At 44.0% G+C, this 18,370-nt stretch overlaps 3 protein-coding genes across 6 annotated transcripts in view; 2 read left to right on the top strand and 1 right to left on the bottom strand.

The window, feature by feature from the left end:
* arid1b (AT rich interactive domain 1B (SWI1-like)) overlaps positions 1–8,167 on the top strand; it is a 41,998-nt gene extending 33,831 nt beyond the window's left edge. For 3 of the 4 annotated variants that reach the window (XM_034699204.1, XM_034699203.1, XM_034699202.1), the window contains 10 exons: positions 113–323; positions 1,017–1,152; positions 2,518–2,702; positions 3,534–3,681; positions 3,791–3,907; positions 3,992–4,082; positions 4,312–5,110; positions 5,185–5,315; positions 5,417–6,038; positions 6,204–8,167. In XM_034699204.1, coding sequence (XP_034555095.1) covers positions 113–323; positions 1,017–1,152; positions 2,518–2,702; positions 3,534–3,681; positions 3,791–3,907; positions 3,992–4,082; positions 4,312–5,110; positions 5,185–5,315; positions 5,417–6,038; positions 6,204–7,246 — 3,483 coding nt within the window. In that variant the 3' untranslated portion in view covers positions 7,247–8,167. The remainder of the gene's footprint in view (positions 1–112; positions 324–1,016; positions 1,153–2,517; positions 2,703–3,533; positions 3,682–3,790; positions 3,908–3,991; positions 4,083–4,311; positions 5,111–5,184; positions 5,316–5,416; positions 6,039–6,203) is intronic. The other variant, XM_034699205.1, reaches the window with a different exon arrangement.
* A 919-nt stretch (positions 8,168–9,086) lies between these two features.
* tmem242 (transmembrane protein 242) lies at positions 9,087–15,097 on the bottom strand. The gene is made up of 4 exons (XM_034699606.1): positions 14,817–15,097; positions 13,625–13,725; positions 10,766–10,903; positions 9,087–9,730 (listed from the first exon to the last, which is right to left on the bottom strand). Exons 1-4 carry the CDS (start codon positions 14,893–14,895, stop codon positions 9,623–9,625), a joined length of 426 nt encoding a protein of 141 aa, XP_034555497.1. The 5' UTR covers positions 14,896–15,097; the 3' UTR covers positions 9,087–9,622.
* A 1,079-nt stretch (positions 15,098–16,176) lies between these two features.
* Positions 16,177–18,370, top strand: part of LOC117823691 (probable palmitoyltransferase ZDHHC14) — a 28,585-nt gene continuing 26,391 nt past the window's right edge. Inside the window, exon 1 of the mRNA XM_034698921.1 lies at positions 16,177–16,991. Coding sequence (XP_034554812.1) covers positions 16,717–16,991 — 275 coding nt within the window. The 5' untranslated portion in view covers positions 16,177–16,716. The remainder of the gene's footprint in view (positions 16,992–18,370) is intronic.

Here is an 18,370-nt window from a genome sequence, read left to right as displayed (position 1 = left end):
GAGTCTTTGTTGTTGATCTCCAAGAAGAGCCCAAAAAGTGTCTTTAAAAAGGAAAGAATCACTCCCTATATGCCCGGGTAGGTTTGATCACTCTCCTCTTCCTCCTCTTCAGGTGAGTAAGAATAAAAAATGGAGGGAGTTGTCGTCTCGGTTGAACGTGGGGACGTCCAGCAGCGCGGCCAGCTCTCTGAAGAAGCAGTACATCCAGTACCTGTTCGCCTACGAGTGTAAGGTGGAGCGAGGGGAGGAGCCTCCGCTCGAGATCCCGGGGGCCACCAAGAAAGCTCCGTCGCTGCAGGCCAAGATCCAGCCTCCTTCCCCAGGTGAGGAATCCGAGTGTTGTGAAGGAAGAAGCCTGGTCCCCGTCCCGGAGAGATAAGTGTGTGAACGGAGGCTGAGATGATCCCAGAGTGTGACTGTACACACACACACACACACACACTCGGCACACACACACACACACACACACACACTCACACTCGTGGTTATGTAACAGGAGAGCAGAGTGAGCTGTCAGGTGGGGGAGGGGTGTGCGAATGTAAACATCAGTGACCTCAATCTGACCTAATTTCCCACGATGCCTCTCTCTCTGTCTCTCTCTCTCTGTCTCTCTCTGTCTCTCTCTCTCTCTCTCTCTCTCTCCCTCTCTCTCTGTCTCTCTCTCTCTCTCTCTCTCTCTCTCTCTCTCTCTCTCTCTCTCTCTCTCTCTCTCTCTCTCCCTCTCTCTCTCGTGTTTATACAACACTGCCCTGCAAAGACCGAACAAAGTAACTACAAGAAGACTGAGAGACAATGTCGAACATAAAGTCTAAAAATTTTTAGACTTTAAAACATTTTAAAACTCCTACATCTGCAGCACAGGTTGGACCCCATTAGTCCTAAACCTGGTCTGGTCTGAAGCAGCCTCTCCCAGCCGGTCCATGCTGGTCCGCCTCTGTTTGGTCCAGTGTGACGTTTCATGATGACATGTGACCCTTGTTCTCAGCAGGTTTTCTGTCTTGACTGTATCTCTACAGCCAACTCGGGCTCCCTGCAGGGCCCCAACACGCCTCAGTCCAGCAGCAGCTCCCTGACCGAGCCCCCCGGGGACCTGAAGCCGCCGACCCCTGCCTCCACGCCGCACAGCCAGATGGGACCCCAGCCTGGAAACAGGTAGGAGAGGGGATGTTTTCATGGAGTGTAATCTCTGATGTTTGGTGCACTCTGAATCCAAAAGTTGTTGACAGATCTTTCCTTTTTAAGAGACTAAAACAGACAGCTCAGTCTTGTGTAACAAAGTTGAGCACATAGGACTTGGTAGTACAATCCCTTATGGTCAATCAGCACTTGGTGTTGAGTGGGGTAGGGGTCTTCAGGTGGGCACCCTCCTTCATTGGTATTTTGTTGACACCTCTGCAGGGCTCAACGGCGACACCTGATAATAATAACTGATATTTGTATAGCGCCTTTCAAGAAACCCAAGGTGGCTTCACAGGGTCAGGTAGGGGGGGGATATCTAACGGGGAAAGGCCTTGAGGAAAAGGTGAGTTTTGACTGCTTTCTTAAACTGGTCCAGGGTTGGGGCGCTGCGGGTGTCGAGAGGGAGAGAGTTCCACAGAGTAGGGGCCGCCACACTGAAGGCTCTGTCCCCAAAGGTCTGCAGCTTAGTCTGGGGAATGGAGAGGAGACCCAGATCCAAAGACCTTAGGTTCCAGGATGGAGTGTGTTGGTGGAGGAGGTCAGCCAGGTATTGGGGGGGGCGAGGGCATGCAGGGATTTATAGGTGAGGAGGAGGAGCTTATAGGTGACGTGGTACTTTACAGGGAGCCAATGGAGGTGAATGAGAGTGGGGGTGATGTGCTGCCAGGGCTTGGTGTGCGTGAGAACCCTGGCAGCTGAGTTCTGCACGTATTGGAGTCTGTCCAGGGCATTGCTGGGTAGCCCGAACAGGACTCCATTGCAGTAGCTGGCGTCCCAGGTTTGCCCCCAAGACAGGGTAAGACTCAGTCTTACTCCACCTTAATCCACCATGAGCATTGCACCTCGCAGTATTTAGCAAGTTACAGTGGCATGGGCAAACTTCCTTTAACAGGCAGAAACCTCCAGCAGGACCAGACTCATGTTAGATACACATCTGCTGAGACCTTGTTGGGTCTGGAAAGAGGGATAGAGGAGAATAAGAGAGAGAGGGAGCGGTGATAGTGATGAGACGAGTAGTAGTAGCTGTTGCTGCTGGAGTCCAGCACGTCCGTATCAGCTGGAGTCTGATCGTCCGCAGCAGGAGGACGTCTACGGCAGCTCAGAATCTTCAAATCTAATATTTAATGAAGAAGAACAAACACTGTGACATAAATCATCATGATAATAACTAACTTTAATGACCGAAACCATGTTTCAGAAACATTTGACCTGTATTTTGATTTTAAAGTTTAACCCATGTTCCATCTGCTTACATGGAGGAGGCGGGGCTTATGACCTATACTGCAGCCAGTCCGTTTTTCATTTCCTGTCCTCACCTCCTGCTGGGTTTTCCCTCAGGAATATGTTGGGAGTGAGCGTCCAGGACCCGTTCGCTGACGGCAGTGACCAAAGCTTCCACAACAAGCGAGGACCAGGACCCGGCGGCGCCCCCTACCAGCAGGGAGGAGGAGGAGGAGGTCCAACAGATGCATCAATGAGGATGCAGTATGACAACAAGGATCCCTACGGAGGAGCGAGGAAAGGTGAGGAGGCAATGAGGTCACTTTTTATATTCACTGCCTTTAAGTTTTACTAAATCAGTTACTTCAAACTGAGGGAACAGATCTGAGTCATGAGGACGGGGTTAGATTGGAGTGTGTCACAGTTCTGTCTCAGTGCTCTGCTGCCCCCTGGTGGTACGAACCAGGGCTGTAATGAGCTTGCATTGCACCCTCATTTCATCACCACTGAGCATTTTGCACAACCCTCCCTCAGTTTTACAATTTTCTTCCACCCAGATGATCATAAGCTGAATATCACGAGGAGAAAAAACACATTTAATGACTCCATGATTACAAGAAAATATATAACCCCAATTCAAGAAAGTTGGAAATCATCTCAATCCTATGTCCTATTATCCTACTATCCTATTAATAAAAAACAGTGCAGAGACAACATATTACAAACAGACATGACTCTGTAGTGGAAGTCACTGCATTATAAACAGACATGTCTCTGTAGTGGAAGTCACTGCATTATAAACAGACATGTCTCTGTAGTGGAAGTCACTGCATTAAAAACAGACATGACTCTGTAGTGGAAGTCACTGCATTAAAAACAGACATGACTCTGTAGTGGAAGTCACTGCATTAAAAACAGACATGACTCTGTAGTGGAAGTCACTGCATTAAAAACAGACATGACTCTGTAGTGGAAGTCACTGCATTAAAAACAGACATGACTCTGTAGTGGAAGTCACTGCATTAAACACAGACATGACTCTGTAGTGGAAGTCACTGCATTAAACACAGAGTCCCAGCTTCTTTAGAATTTGACATGTAGCCACAATAACTGACATGTCTTCACCTCTCCAGGTCCTGGGCCTGGTGAAGCCTTCGGACCAGGTCAGATTCCCAGTGGTGCCATGCAGGACATGTACCCCCGTGGGGGTCCGCCACCAGGGCCCCTGACAGGCATGGGCCCCAGACCCCAGTTTCCTTACGGTCCGGGCTTCGAGAGGAGGTAAGAGACCGCTGAGTCAGTGTTTGAGAAGTTGTGTCTGCAGCATTAAATATAAAGATGTGCATAAACACAGTATGTTTAGTCAGTGACCTCCTTTTCTGTCCCGCAGGTCGGATCATGTGATGGGGCCAGAAGGAGGCATGGCGACCCCTGGTGGTCAGAACAGCATGGGTCCATCTGGAAACGAGGCCGGCATGTACCCCGCCAACAGATTTCCCCCGCAGAGGTGACGGGAGGATGAGAGGGAGAGATGACTCTAATGTTTGTCTGTGAGCAGTGTTTAAATAAAGTTTCTCTGCTCTCTCTGCAGGCACGGACATGATGGGTACGGGCAGCAGTTTCCTCCCAGCATGGCCTACGGTTCCCATCAGACCCTGTACCCCCAGCAGCAGCAGCAGCAGGTGAGCGCTCAGAGTCTTATATCAAATATTCAACACAGCTGAATCAGAGTCGCAGTTTTGATTGTTACTAGGTAGAAAACATGAGAGGGAGCTCTGTGATTGGTTAGCCGTGCAGCAGATGTATCAGGTGTGTGTGTGTGTGTGTGTGTGTGTGTGTGTGTGTGTGTGTGTGTGTGTGTGTGTGTCTGTGTGTGTGTGTGTGTGTGTGTGTGTGTGTGTGTGTTTGTAGGGCTACAAGCGTCCGATGGAGACTCTGTATCCTCCGGCGAAGCGTCATGAAGGAGAAGCGTTTGGCGGGCAGACGTTCAGCTCTCAGCAGTCCGACATGTTCGGCCCTTACAGCGGAGGAGGAGGAGGAGGAGGAGGAGGTGGAGGAGGAGGAGGAGGAGGAGGAGGAGCCGGCTTTATGGGCCCTGAGAGGCGGCCTGTCCAGGGCCAGTACCCGTATCCGTATCCAAGGGACCGTCCGGGGCCCCCACAACACGGCATGATGGGCTCTGGACCGCCATCGGTGTCCGAGGGTCCGCAAGCCAACATGTGGCACCCCAGAAACGACATGGGTTACTCTTACAACCGGCAGGGGCCGCCCTACCCCGGCGGCATGGGCCGAGGGGAGGATCAGGAGGGCCGGGCCCCCCAGCCCCAGGACGGCCAGTGGCCCCCAAGTCATGCAGGCCAGCGGCAGCCACCTTACCCCCCCCACTCCTCTTCCTCCCCCTCCATGATCCCCCTGACCTCCAGACAGCCGTCCTCTTCCTTCCAGGCCGCGCCGCCCACCATCCCTAACCACGTGAGTCGCTCTCACAGCCCCTCCTCCTTCCCCCGGCCCGTGTTGGGCTCTCTGTCCCCCAACAGCACCCCCTACATGCCCTCCATGAAGAAGCCAGGTCACTCAGGCGTCCCCCCGGGCCCCTTCTCCTCTCAGAGCCTTCACCTCATGCACAGAGATATCAACTTCCCGCCCGGCTCTGTGGAGGCCACGCCCCCCAAACTGAAGGCACGGCGCCGCCTCACCTCCAAGGACACGGGTAAGAACTAACACACACAAGAACACACATCAGACTCCCGGTCTCAGACATTAACCACCTCTCTGTCCAATCAGGAACTCCAGAGGCGTGGCGAGTGATGATGTCACTGAAGTCCGGGCTGTTGGCGGAGTGCAGCTGGGCTCTGGACACGATAAACATCCTGCTGTACGACGACAGCACCGTGGGATCCTTCAGCCTCACTCAGGTCAGACCGGTTCACTCGATCTATCAGAGACTTTATGATCTTTAAATGTTGATTATTAATCCTGATCATCGGTCACATGACCTCCTCCTCTCCTCCTGCAGCTGCCCGGTTTCCTGGAGCTCGTGGTCGAGTATTACCGCCGCTGCCTACTCAAGATCTTCGGTATTCTGGAGGAGTATGAGTTGGGGACGGGGGGCCAGAAGACCCTGCTGAAACCTCTGACTCACCTCCTTCAGGAAGAGGAGGAGGAGGAGGGGGAGGAGCCAGCTGCCTCCTCTGAGTCTGACGGCCAATCAGAGGAGCAGAGGAGGCCAGAAGAGGAGGAGCCAATGCTCACAGCTACACCTGAGGAGGACAAGGAGCGCCCTGTGGTCAAAGAGGAGGTGGAAGTAAAAGAGGAGCACCAGGCGCAGGAGGAGCCCCGCCCCCAACAAGCCAGCAAGTTCGACCGGCTGCCGATCAAGGTGGAGACGGGGGAGGAGTGGGAGAAGGTGGAGGAGCGCTGGGCCGAGCTCAGCCGGCCTAATGGCTTCATCAGCGGCCTCCTGCACTGGGAGGCCGGAGGAGGAGACTCCACGGCTCACATCCTGACCGGAGCAGAGGGGGAGGAGGGGAGAGGAGGAGGAGGAGGAGAAGGAGGAGACAACAGGAAGGAGGAGGTGCAGGGAGGCGAGGAGGAGAACCTGCCAGGTGGGGAGGAGACGCCGTCTGAAACACAAGAAGGTAAAGACACGTAAGGGAGGAACGATGAGGGCAATTTAGAAAGTGTCACTGCAGTACCATGTTACACCACCAGGGGTCTCTCTGTCTGAAGAGTCTGAAGTGTTGTTTTACAGGTTTTGGTTCATGGGACAGTGTGATGATAAGATATGTGTTTGTCATCCACAGACTCCATATCAGAGGTCAGAGCTCAGCATTCCCCCCTCCAGAGTCCCATCAGTCCCCTGGAGGACGAGCCTCGCTGCTGGGACGAGGCCCCGCTGTCCACCGCCGAGTCCTGGCAGGACGCCCTGTCCAAACGCTGCGTCTGCATCTCCAACATCGTGCGCAGCCTCTCCTTCGTCCCTGGAAACGACACCGACATGTCCCGGCACCCGGGCCTGGTTCTGATCCTGGGCCGGCTGGTGCTGCTGCACCATCACCACCCCCAGAGGAAACGAACGCTGCCCAGCTACCAGCGGGAGGAGGGGCAGGGGCGCGCCTGCAGCCAGGACGAGTGGTGGTGGGACTGCCTGGCGACTCTGCGGGAGAACACGCTGGTGACGCTGGCCAACATGGCGGGACAGCTGGACCTCTCACTTTTCCCAGAGAACATCATCCTGCCGGTTCTGGAGGGGCTGCTGCACTGGATGGTCTGCCCGTCCGCAGAGGCCCAGGACCCGTTCTACTCGGCTGGCGGCAACTCCTCGCTCTCGCCACAGAGGCTGGCGCTGGAGATTCTGTGTAAGCTGAGCATCCAGGACTGTAACGTGGACCTGCTGCTCGCCACGCCACCCTTCAACCGCCAGCAGAAACTCTACGCCACGCTGGTGCGTCTGGTCGGGGAGAGGAAGAGCCAGGTGTGTCGGGAGATGGCGGTCGCCATCCTGTCCAACCTGGCGCAGGGAGACCCCTCGGCAGCGCGGGCCGTCGCCCTGCAGAAAGGCAGCGTGGGAATTCTGATCGGCTTCCTGGAGGACAGCGTTGCCATGGCTCAGTACCAGCAGAGCTCGCACGGCGTGTTGCACGCCACCGCCACACATGAGCCACCAAGCATCAACATGATGTGCCGCGCCGCCAAGGCGCTGCTCGCAATGGCGAAGGTAGAGGAGAACCGGGCGGAGTTTGTCCTGTTCGAGAGCCGGCTGCTGGACATCTCGCTGTCGGCGGCGCTGAACTCCTCGGTGGCGGCCATCATGTGTGAAGTACTGTTTAAAATCGGCCGCTCGTGACACAAACAGCGCCACGGAGCATGCTCAGTGGCCTCTAAAGGAGCTCCGCCCATGTGATGGACCGGCCTCTATTTTATTTTTATTTAAAGAACAGAAGTGAAAAGATTTTAAATACAAATGGATATATAAAGAATATATAACGCTCCATCACGAAATGTTTATTTGGGATTTTTAAATAATTTTAATACAAAAATATTTAATACTTGTATTTTTAATTTTTTTATTCTTTTGTTGGTTTGTTGTTGTTTTTGTTTTGGTTATAACCACAGTGTGACGCTGGAGAGCGATCGGGTTCTGGCTTTGTGATGTGGTCTTTTTTTCTGATTATGGGGGCGGGGTTAGTACAAATTTGGGGGCGGGGTTAGTACAAATTTGGGGGCGGGTCTTATTTAAAGTGACATATTGTAGATAAGCCTCTTTTTTCTCTGGACGGGGAAACACTGATGTTTTTTGTTTTGGTGCAATACATTTGTTCGGCGTTTTTTTTACTCTTAATGTGAATTCTTTGACCGCCTGCAGTTTGACCATCTTCAGTATTTTGCCGACCACAGCAGTATCAAACGTCACGTTCTGTTTTTTAACTATTTTTATGTGTCCAATCAGATCCCCTCCTCGTCATCCTGCTCCTGTAAATAGAAGATGTACATTTGACTCTGTGAATGGATGAATCATTTATAATCAGGACTCACCTGGACGTTTAGTGTCCCTGCAGGTGAGCTCCTGTTTCTGTATTTAAGGTAAATATTCACCTGAGAGGGGGCGCTTGTTTTCAGAGACTGTATGTACAGGCAGAGGGGAGGGTGGAGGGGTGGAGGGGGGGGTTGTTGAAACTGTACTCAACATGTTGCTAACTGACAAAACTCCAGAAACAGTTATAACAAATGTAAAGAGAGAAAAGAAGAAAATCTCTACATCCATCCAGAACGTCTCCTGTTTGATTTGACCGTCTGCTCCGGCGTGCGTTCGTCTCCGCAGAGCGCCAGGTAAACAAACTCGGACTCACAACACTGTTTTCCTACAACTCCCAGAATGCATTTACACTCTTTTTCTATCCTAGATCAAATAACCCAGCTCAATTTTGACCTGATGCAGACTTTCTAAGACTTGCACTACATACTTTGTCCACAGGGAGGCGCCAAACTCCACACAAACTAAGCTCCTCACAGCTGCTTTAAATCAAATATGTCTGATATTGATGATATTTAATGAAATATCTCTGAAAAGGATTCGAAGTATAAGAGTTAAACTTAGTTTTGTACAAATAACCTCATTTTAATTATTTGTCATCAAACTCAACAACTCATTTTTGCAGATTCACAATGTCTTACAGTTTCAATTTTGTTCTAATTTGATTGAAATCTTAATCTTGGATTCTAGCCCCCAAAAAGATTTGAAAAAAAAAAACACCAATATTTTGACCCTAATATTTATATTTTTCCGCAAGATTCATTTTGCTTATTTTTTTTCTGCCATAAGAATTTTTTTTTTCACTATTTAAATTTTATATATATATATATATATATCAGCAATTTAATTCTCTTTTTTTTTTGTCATTTTTTATATTCTTTTTCTAAATTTCCCCCAAAAATTCACACATTAATGTTTTTTTCTCTGAGAACATTAAAGTTCAAATTGTCTGGATTCACTTCAGTCTGAAGATTGCTACAAAATATTTAACTTTTTGGTGATTGTGACGTCTCTCTTCTTTCACATTTTACTCCTCACATCATTATACATCATCATCAGCAAAGAAAAAACTTCATTTCACAGAAAATCTGCCAAAATATTTTCAAAACATAAATATTTCTGTATCCATAATTCTCTCTTTTTACAGATCTGATCCAAACTGTTCACAAAGCTTTATTTAAATCAGTATTTAACACAAACAGCTTCAAACAGAACCTCAGAAAACAAAACTCGTGTTTCATTCATCGTACTTTTTCAGTCAGAGCTGAATAAATCTGATGTTTACAGAAAAATGAACAGAAACTGTAACATGGTAACAGTTTAATAACAGATTAATGTTCCTGTGATCATAGTTCAATAAATAACATTTAGTTTTTCCCTTAGATGATTAAAGTCTGGGCAGGTTCAGGCACAGTGGAGCCCCCTGGTGGCTGAAATGTTCATTACAAGAGAAAAAAAAAACCTGGGTGGAAAATGTTTCCAAAAGTTCTTCCTCAAAGAAACACGACTTCCTTTAGTCCTTATAAAAATAAACACCCAGGAGGGCTGCAGGGATCCAGACCAGGATCAGGGGATGAACCAGTCCACATGTTCCTCCAGACGCAGCAGACGTCAGCAGAGTCTTTCATTTATTTCAGTTCCTGTGTCGACCCGTGTGATTGGTCGTCCAGGAGCAGCATCAGGTCACTTTTACTTGAAGAGCGAGTCCCAGTCCACAGGTTCAGGTCTGGGTGTGGACTCGGGGGTCTTCGGGATGGACGGGAAGAAGGACTGCATCTTCCGTCTGAACTCTGAGAACTGAACCAGAGGAAGACGAGTCAGACGAGCAGAGACAAACCAACAGAGCTCAATTTATTCTCACTTTTTATTACTTTAATTTATCTTTTTACAGCTTTAATCAGAAAATACTTTAAAGTATTATTTTTATTTTATTTGTTTACATCTTTAAATAAATCAACTTTAAAATAAATCAGTCCAGCTTATTATTATTTGTAATTCAATAAAACCATTATCTGTTTTATTCAAACCTCAAAATTAAATTGAATTCAAGAAAAATATCCATTAAATAAAATATAAAAAATTCTAAAACTTAAGATTTGTTTCTTAAATCATTCTAACATTATCCCCACTTTTCATTTTACCTCAAATCAATTCAATTAAACTCACATGACTTTATATTTACATTTCTCCTGAGCAGCAGTCACACTCTTAACCCCCAGAAATTAAACTCACTCAGCTTTACAATTTTAAAAAATATTTTAAGTTTAAAAACATAAAATTAACAACTTATATTTTACTTCAACTTATCACCATTTTTTTAAAATTAGAACTGTATTTTTGCAGATTTACAATGTTTTACAATTTGATCATTTTTCTACTTTGATTAAAATCTTAATCCTGGATTTTTTTCCTAAAAATATATTTTTTTAAATTATTTTGACCCTAAAACTTGAATTTTTTTTCACAAGACTAATTAAATAAATGTTTTCTGCCATTAGACTTTTTTTTTCCTCACTATGTAAATTATTTATTTTATGCAGATTTTTTTAAATATCAGCAGTTTAATTCTAAATTATTTAAACATTTTTAAATTTCTTGGTTTAAATTTTCCCCCAAAAAATTCACATTAATGTTTTTTTTTCTGAGAACATTAAAGTTCAAATTGTCTGGATTCACTTCAGTCTGAAGATTTCTACAAAATGTTAACTTTTTGGTGATTGTGACGTCTCTCTTCTTTTAAATCTTACTCCTCTGTTTCCTGATTCTCTATCAACACGTCTCGTTTAAACGTCTCCTGTTCGTCATCATGACTCCTCAGCAGCCGGTACGTACGCTGTGAACATCCAGAGCCTTCCACACGGTGAAGCTGAGCAGACCGACTCCACAGAACGCGTACAGGGACCCCCAACCGAGCGCTCTGAGGGCCAGAGAGGCCCCACTCTCTGGGGCGGCCGCCGTCACCGTCACGCCCTGCAGAGGAGGCGGAGTCAGAACAAGAACAGAGATTAAATCAACAGCATTACAAACAGAATGACTCTGTAGTGGAGGTCACTGCATTAAAAACAGACATGACTCTGTAGTGGAAGTCACTGCATTAAAAACAGACATGACTCTGTAGTGGAAGTCACTGCATTAAACACAGACATGACTCTGTAGTGGAAGTGACTGCATTACGAACAAACAGGACTCTGTAGTGGAAGTCACTGCATTAATTACAGACATGACTCTGTAGTGGAAGTCACTGCATTAAACACAGACATGACTCTGCAGTGGAAGTCACTGCATTAAACAGACATGACTGCAGTGGAAGCCACTGCATTAAAAACAGACATGACTCTGTAGTGGAAGTCACTGCATTAAACACAGACATGACTCTGTAGTGGAAGTCACTGCATTAAAAACAGACATGACTCTGTAGTGGAAGTCACTGCATTGGCTCAAAATCACTGAAGTTTCATCCTCAGAGCTTCAACAGAATGTGAAGCATAAATTAATCTTTCTCTTTCTCTCTCTCTCTCTCTCTCTCCCTCTCCCTCTCTCTCTCTCTCCCCCTCTCTCTCCCCCTCTCACACATCGCTCCAGGTTTAATCTAATTTCATGTGGAAGGAGTTTCTGAGGGGGTGATGTTGGGGCGCCATGCAGACGACAAAGACGTCTCTGTGACAGAAATAGAGTCGGGAACAAACGCCCGGCTGTTCCTCGGCGCTAACTTTAGCGTGCGTGTGCGTCAGTCGTAATCGGGTCCTGTGAGCGGACGATCATCGTGGCGTTCCAGCTAACAGGACGAGTCTGAGAAACTCGGAGACTTCAGGGAAAGATAAAAATGTGTCTTCATGGCGTGTGGTCAGGAGGGAGCGCAGACGTCAGCACTGATGTTTGTTTACGGACACCTCAGGACAATAATTAGAGGTTAGAGTCTGAGGACAACAAGAAACTCTGAAGCTCTCATGAAGACCAGTTCTTTAACATGAAAACATCCGACTGTTAGCATCGTTAGCTCCTCCAACATGTAAACATCTGTTAGCATTGTTAGCTCCTCCAACATGTAAACATCTGTTAGCTCCTCCAACATGTAAACATCTGTTAGCATTGTTAGCTCCTCCAACATGTAAACATCTGTTAGCTCCTCCAACATGTAAACATCTGTTAGCATCGTTAGCTCCTCCAACATGTAAACATCTGTTAGCATCGTTAGCTCCTCCAACATGTAAACATCTGTTAGCATCGTTAGCTCCTCCAACATGTAAACATCTGTTAGCATCGTTAGCTTCACGTACAGACGTGACTTTAAATATTTAAATCTACGTCAATTCACAAACTAGTTTTTAATTTCCATCAAATATCTGTGACTTTATACTTTAGCATTTCCTCTAGAGTCTGACGGCTTTTTTACGACAGACAGGAGAGAAAGAAAGGTGATGCAAAAGGTTGAGGAGGAGAGGTGAGACAAGAGAGAGAGAGAAAGACAAGTGAGAAAAAAGAAGGGTGAGGACGACAGGTGAGAAAAAGGAGAGAACGACTATTAAGCAAAAAGAAGGGATGGAAAGACAGGTGAGAAAAAGAAGGGATGTAAAAAAGAAGGGTGAGAACAACGGGTGAGAAAATAAGAGAGAACGACTACTTAGAAAAAGAAGGGATGGAAAGACAGGTGAGAAAAAGAAGGGATGACAGACAGGTGAGAAAAAGAAGGGAGAGAACGACTGATGAGAAAAAAGAAGGGGGGAAGACAGGTAAGAAATAAGAAGGGATGGAAAGACAGGTGAGAAAAAGAAGGGATGGAAAGACAGGTGAGAAAAAGAAGGGAGAGAACGACTGATGAGAAAAAAGAAGGGGGGAAGACAGGTAAGAAATAAGAAGGGATGACAGACAGGTGAGAAAAAGAAGGGATGGAAAGACAGGTGAGAAAAAGAAGGGATGACAGACAGGTGAGAAAAAGAAGGGATGAAAGACAGGTGAGAAAAAGAAGGGATGGAAAGACAGGTGAGAAAAAAGAAGGGGGGAAGACAGGTAAGAAATAAGAAGGGTGAGAACGACAGGTGAGAAAAAGAAGGGTCAGAAAAAAGAAGAGATGGAAAGACAGGTGAGAAAAAGAAGGGATGGAAAGACAGGTGAGAAAAAGAAGGGATGGAAAGACAGGTGAGAGAAAGAAGGGATGGAAAGACAGGTGAGAAAAAGAAGGGATGGAAAGACAGGTGAGAAAAAGAAGGGATGGAAAGACAGGTGAGAAAAAGAAGGGATGGAAAGACAGGTGAGAAAAAGAAGGGATGGAAAGACAGGTGAGAAAAAGAAGGGATGGAAAGACAGGTGAGGAAAAAAGGGAGAGAACGACTGAAGAGAAAAAAGAAGGTAGGAGACAGGTGAGACAGAAGAGAGAGAGAAAGACAGACAGGTGAGAAGGACAGACAAGACAACAGGTGAGACACAAGAAAGAAAAGAGGAGAGACAGAGGTGTGATGGACAGGTGAGTCAAACAGGTGAGGTCAGAAGTTTTCTTTGTATTATATTTTTTGATTCACGTTAAACTCACATTATTTGTCTTTAAATAGAGAAACAACTTTTCTGTTTTTGAGGCTTTTATTTTGAAAAACTGTAAATAAGTGACTCTACTGAGGAGGTAAAGAGAAACTTGATGATGCTCAGGGTTCATAAAAGTATATAAACCCAGTTTATGTTAAAAACTGAGACCTGTACCTTATTAAACCAGCCCGGACTTTTCTTCTTAGCCAGCGCCAACGTGGAGCCGAATCCCCCGATCATCCCCGCAGACGCCACCGTGGTCAGGAACGCTGCGCCTGCACACAGGAAGTCAGAGTGACAGTTTTTATTAAGCCAAAATTAAAAGAGTGAATCGGTTTCTCAAGATTTAAAGTTAAGAATAAATTATGTCAATTCAAAAATTACAATATTCAAAAATAAACTTAAACTGCATCAGATTTGGATGGAGTTTGGCTTCATGAATATTCATCAAATTATAAAGTTATCTACAAATTTGTGAGAGAACAATGAATTCAGCAGCATTCACACATGTTTACAAAACAATCTGATTTATCAAGGCTTCATAAAAGTTAGTATTAAAGCTCCTGTGAGGAACTTCCTGTTTGTTTGGACTTAGGCGCCCCCTGTGGACAAAGTCATATCTGCATCTTTTCAACTAACGGTCAAATATTTCCATGTTAAGAATCACTACTGCAGAAGAAGCATAAACGGGTGTTTCTTTGACGTGCTGTCAATCAACTCGTCTGACACCTACCCCCCACTCACAGTGATTTCAGGCTTAAAAATAACACAAACAGAAATCATCAATACCTTCTCTAACATTCTTGTTTGCTTTTGAAAGTCATAAAGAGGCATCACTGTTAATTTCAGTCTGTTTCATGACCACTCAAAAACTCCTCACAGGAGCTTTAAGACAAAAATAATAAAATAATAAATACTTAATTGTTGTTTATTATAAAGCCGATTTATAGAAACAGGTTTAATGTGTCAGGGGATATTATTTAATTATGATTAACTTTTAATAAAACATCTTAATTATGAAGAAAAACTTTAATTGATAATTTTTTTAATGAAGTCAGGTGGATTAGTTTATACATGACTTTAAAGAGATTCTACAAAAGCAGGAACAAACATCAGATTTATCCTCTTTTATTAACATGTAATAAATAATATTCACAGAGTGTTTAGTGTGATAAAAGCTCTATTAATAATAAAAATGAAGGATGTTTAAATGTAGTTTGGTTGGAACAGACCCTCCAGCTCGACATTGCTGTGACCTCAGTTATAAACCTTCCTTTATTACATTAAACAGACTGTAATAATAACTGTTATAATAACTGTTATAATAAATTTAAACTACATGCTGACAGAAGAACAGATTTCTTGCCTTTTAAAATCTGCAGTTTGGCCTCTTCATCCATTTCTGCTGCTTCTCTCACACCACTGTTCTCACCAGCGGCTGTCATGTTGCTTCAGTCCGTCACACTAAAGTCACCGGACAGAAACAAAGCTAGCTAGGAACGTTTGAACGCCGCGCTTTTTGTAGTCAAAAATTAAACTACAAAAAAATATATATGGCGTTTAAAAAATGACTTCACGGTGACTCCAGATTAAAGAGGGAGATTAATTCTTCATTCTAAATCACGATAAGGAGTCACGGGTTATTCCTGAGAGCGAGGGAAGCGTGACGAGGACGGAATGCTGAACCAAAGATCGTCTGATGAAGAGTTCCATCTGATTACATGAGGACAGAGGAGAGAGGTCTCACTCTGATTAATATTTGAGGTCGAGGTTAAATTTAGAAAATATCAATCATGGAATAAAATCGTTATCTGTGTAATGATTTGTCACTAAATTAGTCAAATAACTCAACTTAACTCATTTTCATTTATAAATCACCTTTCATAAATTCAAGCATGCAGCCCAAAGTGCTTCAGAAGGGAACAGAGAGACAGAAAATAACAGTAATAGGTAAAAGTGGAAAGAAAAGGGATATAAAATACTGAAAAATAAAACCATGATGATCAAATCAATCAAATAAAATCAGAGAATTAAAAGAAAAAAACCGTTATCATAAAATCAATAAATTAAAATCAGAGAGGTAACAGAAAAGTAAAATAAAATCATTATAATAAAATCAATAAAATCAAATCAGAGAACTATCAGAAAAAATAAATTAATAAAATCAGAGAAGTAAATGAAAAATAAAATAAGATACAAATAAGTATTGAAGAGGTAGAAAAAGAGAGAATAGAAGACTGAGTTACATTTTTCAAAAGGATGAGGATGATAAAGCTTTATTTAGGTTGTAAATAATCATGTAATTGTAGTCTCAAAGCAGGTAAGGTGAAACGATTTATAAAATATTTTGTAGAAGACTGTAATTAATCTTCATTTTCAAAATTGGGATTATCTGCTGATTAATTCCTCAATTAATTTACTGATTATGTAAAGTGTCTTATTGACCTAAAGCCTGATTCATCACCTTCATATGGCATCAATACAAACAAATTAAGTTTAGATATTTTAAATTATTTTAAATTCACGAACTAAAACAGAAAGTCCAAAAATACCTGAGAAACTAGAACTTAAAAATGTTAAATATAAAAATAACTTTAGCAATTTTACTCATTCACTGGACTTGTTTAATCTCTTGGTGGATAAAAATGTTATATTATTGAGTCTTAATAATTTTTTTTTATTAAAAATAAATATAAATGTAGTCCTCAATCATCTGTCAGTGACGTCTCTGTGTTTCTCAGCAGAGTGATCCCTCTTCTTCATAGAGGATCTGTGCAGTCCGGGTCTCGGAGCTCCAGCAGCTCTGCGGAGGATCAGGATGCTCTTCACGTCCTCCTCCTCCTCACAGACACAGACCCTCTGATCCTCCAGAACCGCCTCCGTCCCCCGATCCGGACCCGGCTTACACCAGCTCCAGTCCAGCTGCAGCTCCAGTCCAGACCCGGATCCGTATCCCTGATAGAAAGGCTGGATTATGTGAGAGGGGGGTGCTGCAGGGGCGCGAGGCGGGGGTGTTGTGGTGGTTTTGGATCGTGGACCCCGCGCGCTTGAGTTGTTGTTTGATTGTGAAACATCATCAGGGTTCCTGGATTCATGATGCTGGATCTGGTTTTGTTTTGGCTCCAGACACAAAAACCTGCCATGGGGATCCTTTTAGGGGCAGACTGACCACCTGGACCACCTGGACCTGAACCCACCAGCTGCACACCTGGGTCCTCTGTCGGTATTTCTCCTGTTCTTCACCTGTGATTCACCTGGGAGGACACATGTCTCAGATCCCTCATGGCGGTCTGGACCAGCAGCACCAGCAGGGCCAGTACAACCAGATCTGCACGCGCAGCAGCAGTGGCTCGTGCCCGGCCCCCGCTGTGCCCACCTGTACGGGGCATCGAACCCGGAACCCCCGCAGGAAGTGGCAGGTGTTCCCGGGCAGGAACCGGTTCTACTGCAACGGGAGGATCATGATGGCGAGGCAGACTGGAGTCTTCTACCTGACCCTGGTCCTCATCCTGCTCACCTGTGGGCTCTTCTTCACCTTCGAGTGAGTACACATGCGCACACACTCCATCCTTCTGGGGACCTCTCTCTGAGCCCCACATTTATGTCCCTGTAACACACATACACTGTTTTTTCTGTCCTTCTGGGGAGTTTTTTTCTGGGTCCCACTTACAGGATGTCTAAAAGGTTAATGGCCCCCATATTGCTCATAAACAGGAACACTCACACACTTTCTCTGCTTTGATCTAAAATTCATTTTGGGAGGAATTGTTCAGAAACAAATGTTACAGAATAAAAAAGGCGGGAAAGTTGACCTTTGACCCCAGATAGGTGAAAGTCACTGAATTCAATGACCAATTAAGAAAAAGTTTCAGACATTATTTATTTCAGAAAAAGTCCATACAGACCAGATAATTACTTTTTGATTGTCTACAGATTTCAAAGATTTTTTTGAAATATGTTGAATTAAATTTAACTTTTTTTAAATATTTAGAAAAGTTGCTTATCTTGTTTCTTTTATTAGATAAGTTGCCTTTTAAAAGAACCTTTGAAGTCCGAAAAAGCAAACTTTTTATATTGTGCACACATATTTTAAAATTTCCATACAGACCAGATAATTACTCTTTAATTATCTACATATTTCAAAGATGTTTTTTAATATTTTGTGATCATTTTTAACTTTTTAAAAATATTTATAAAAGTTGATTCTCTCATTTATTTTTATTAAATAAGTTGCCTTTTTAAAAAACCTTTGATTTTCCCAAAAAGCTAATTATTTAACATTGTGTACACACGTTTTAAAAGTTCCATACAGACAATATAATTACTCTTTGATTATGTTCAGATTTCAAAGATTTTTTTGAAATATGTTGGATTAATTTTAACTTTTTAAAAAATATTTATAAAAGTTGCTTCTCTTGTTTATTTTTATTAAATAAGTCCCTTTTAAAAGAACCTTTGAAGTCCCAAAAAGCAAACTTTTTATATTGTGCACACATATTTTAAAATTTCCATACAGTCCAGATAATTACTCTCTGATTATCTACATATTTCAAAGATTTTTAAAAAATATTTTGTATTAATTTTTAACTTTTTTTGTTATTTATAAAAGTTGCCTCTCTTGTTTCCTTTTATTAAATAAGCTGCCTTTTAAAATAACCTTTAAAGTCCCAAAAAGCAAACTTTTTAACATTGTGAGCACAGGTTTTTAAATTTTGTGCAAAGATATCACCATGTGCACGCAAGATAATTGCACTGAAGGCACATTTTGTGTTAATATGTCGTGCACAAATTATAAAATGTTACTTTTCTGGATTTAAATAAGAGTTTTAACTATTTTACAAAGGTGAAGAAGTACTTAAGTGTTTACTTTCATAGAAAAAACACTTGAGTTTAAGTCTTACGTTCATGCAAAATGTACTT

Source organism: Notolabrus celidotus, chromosome 13 (assembly GCF_009762535.1).
Source record: "Notolabrus celidotus isolate fNotCel1 chromosome 13, fNotCel1.pri, whole genome shotgun sequence".
Classification (NCBI taxonomy): domain Eukaryota; kingdom Metazoa; phylum Chordata; class Actinopteri; order Labriformes; family Labridae; genus Notolabrus; species Notolabrus celidotus.
Note: the sequence above shows the minus strand (reverse complement) of the source record. Positions and strands in the feature narration are given on the sequence as shown.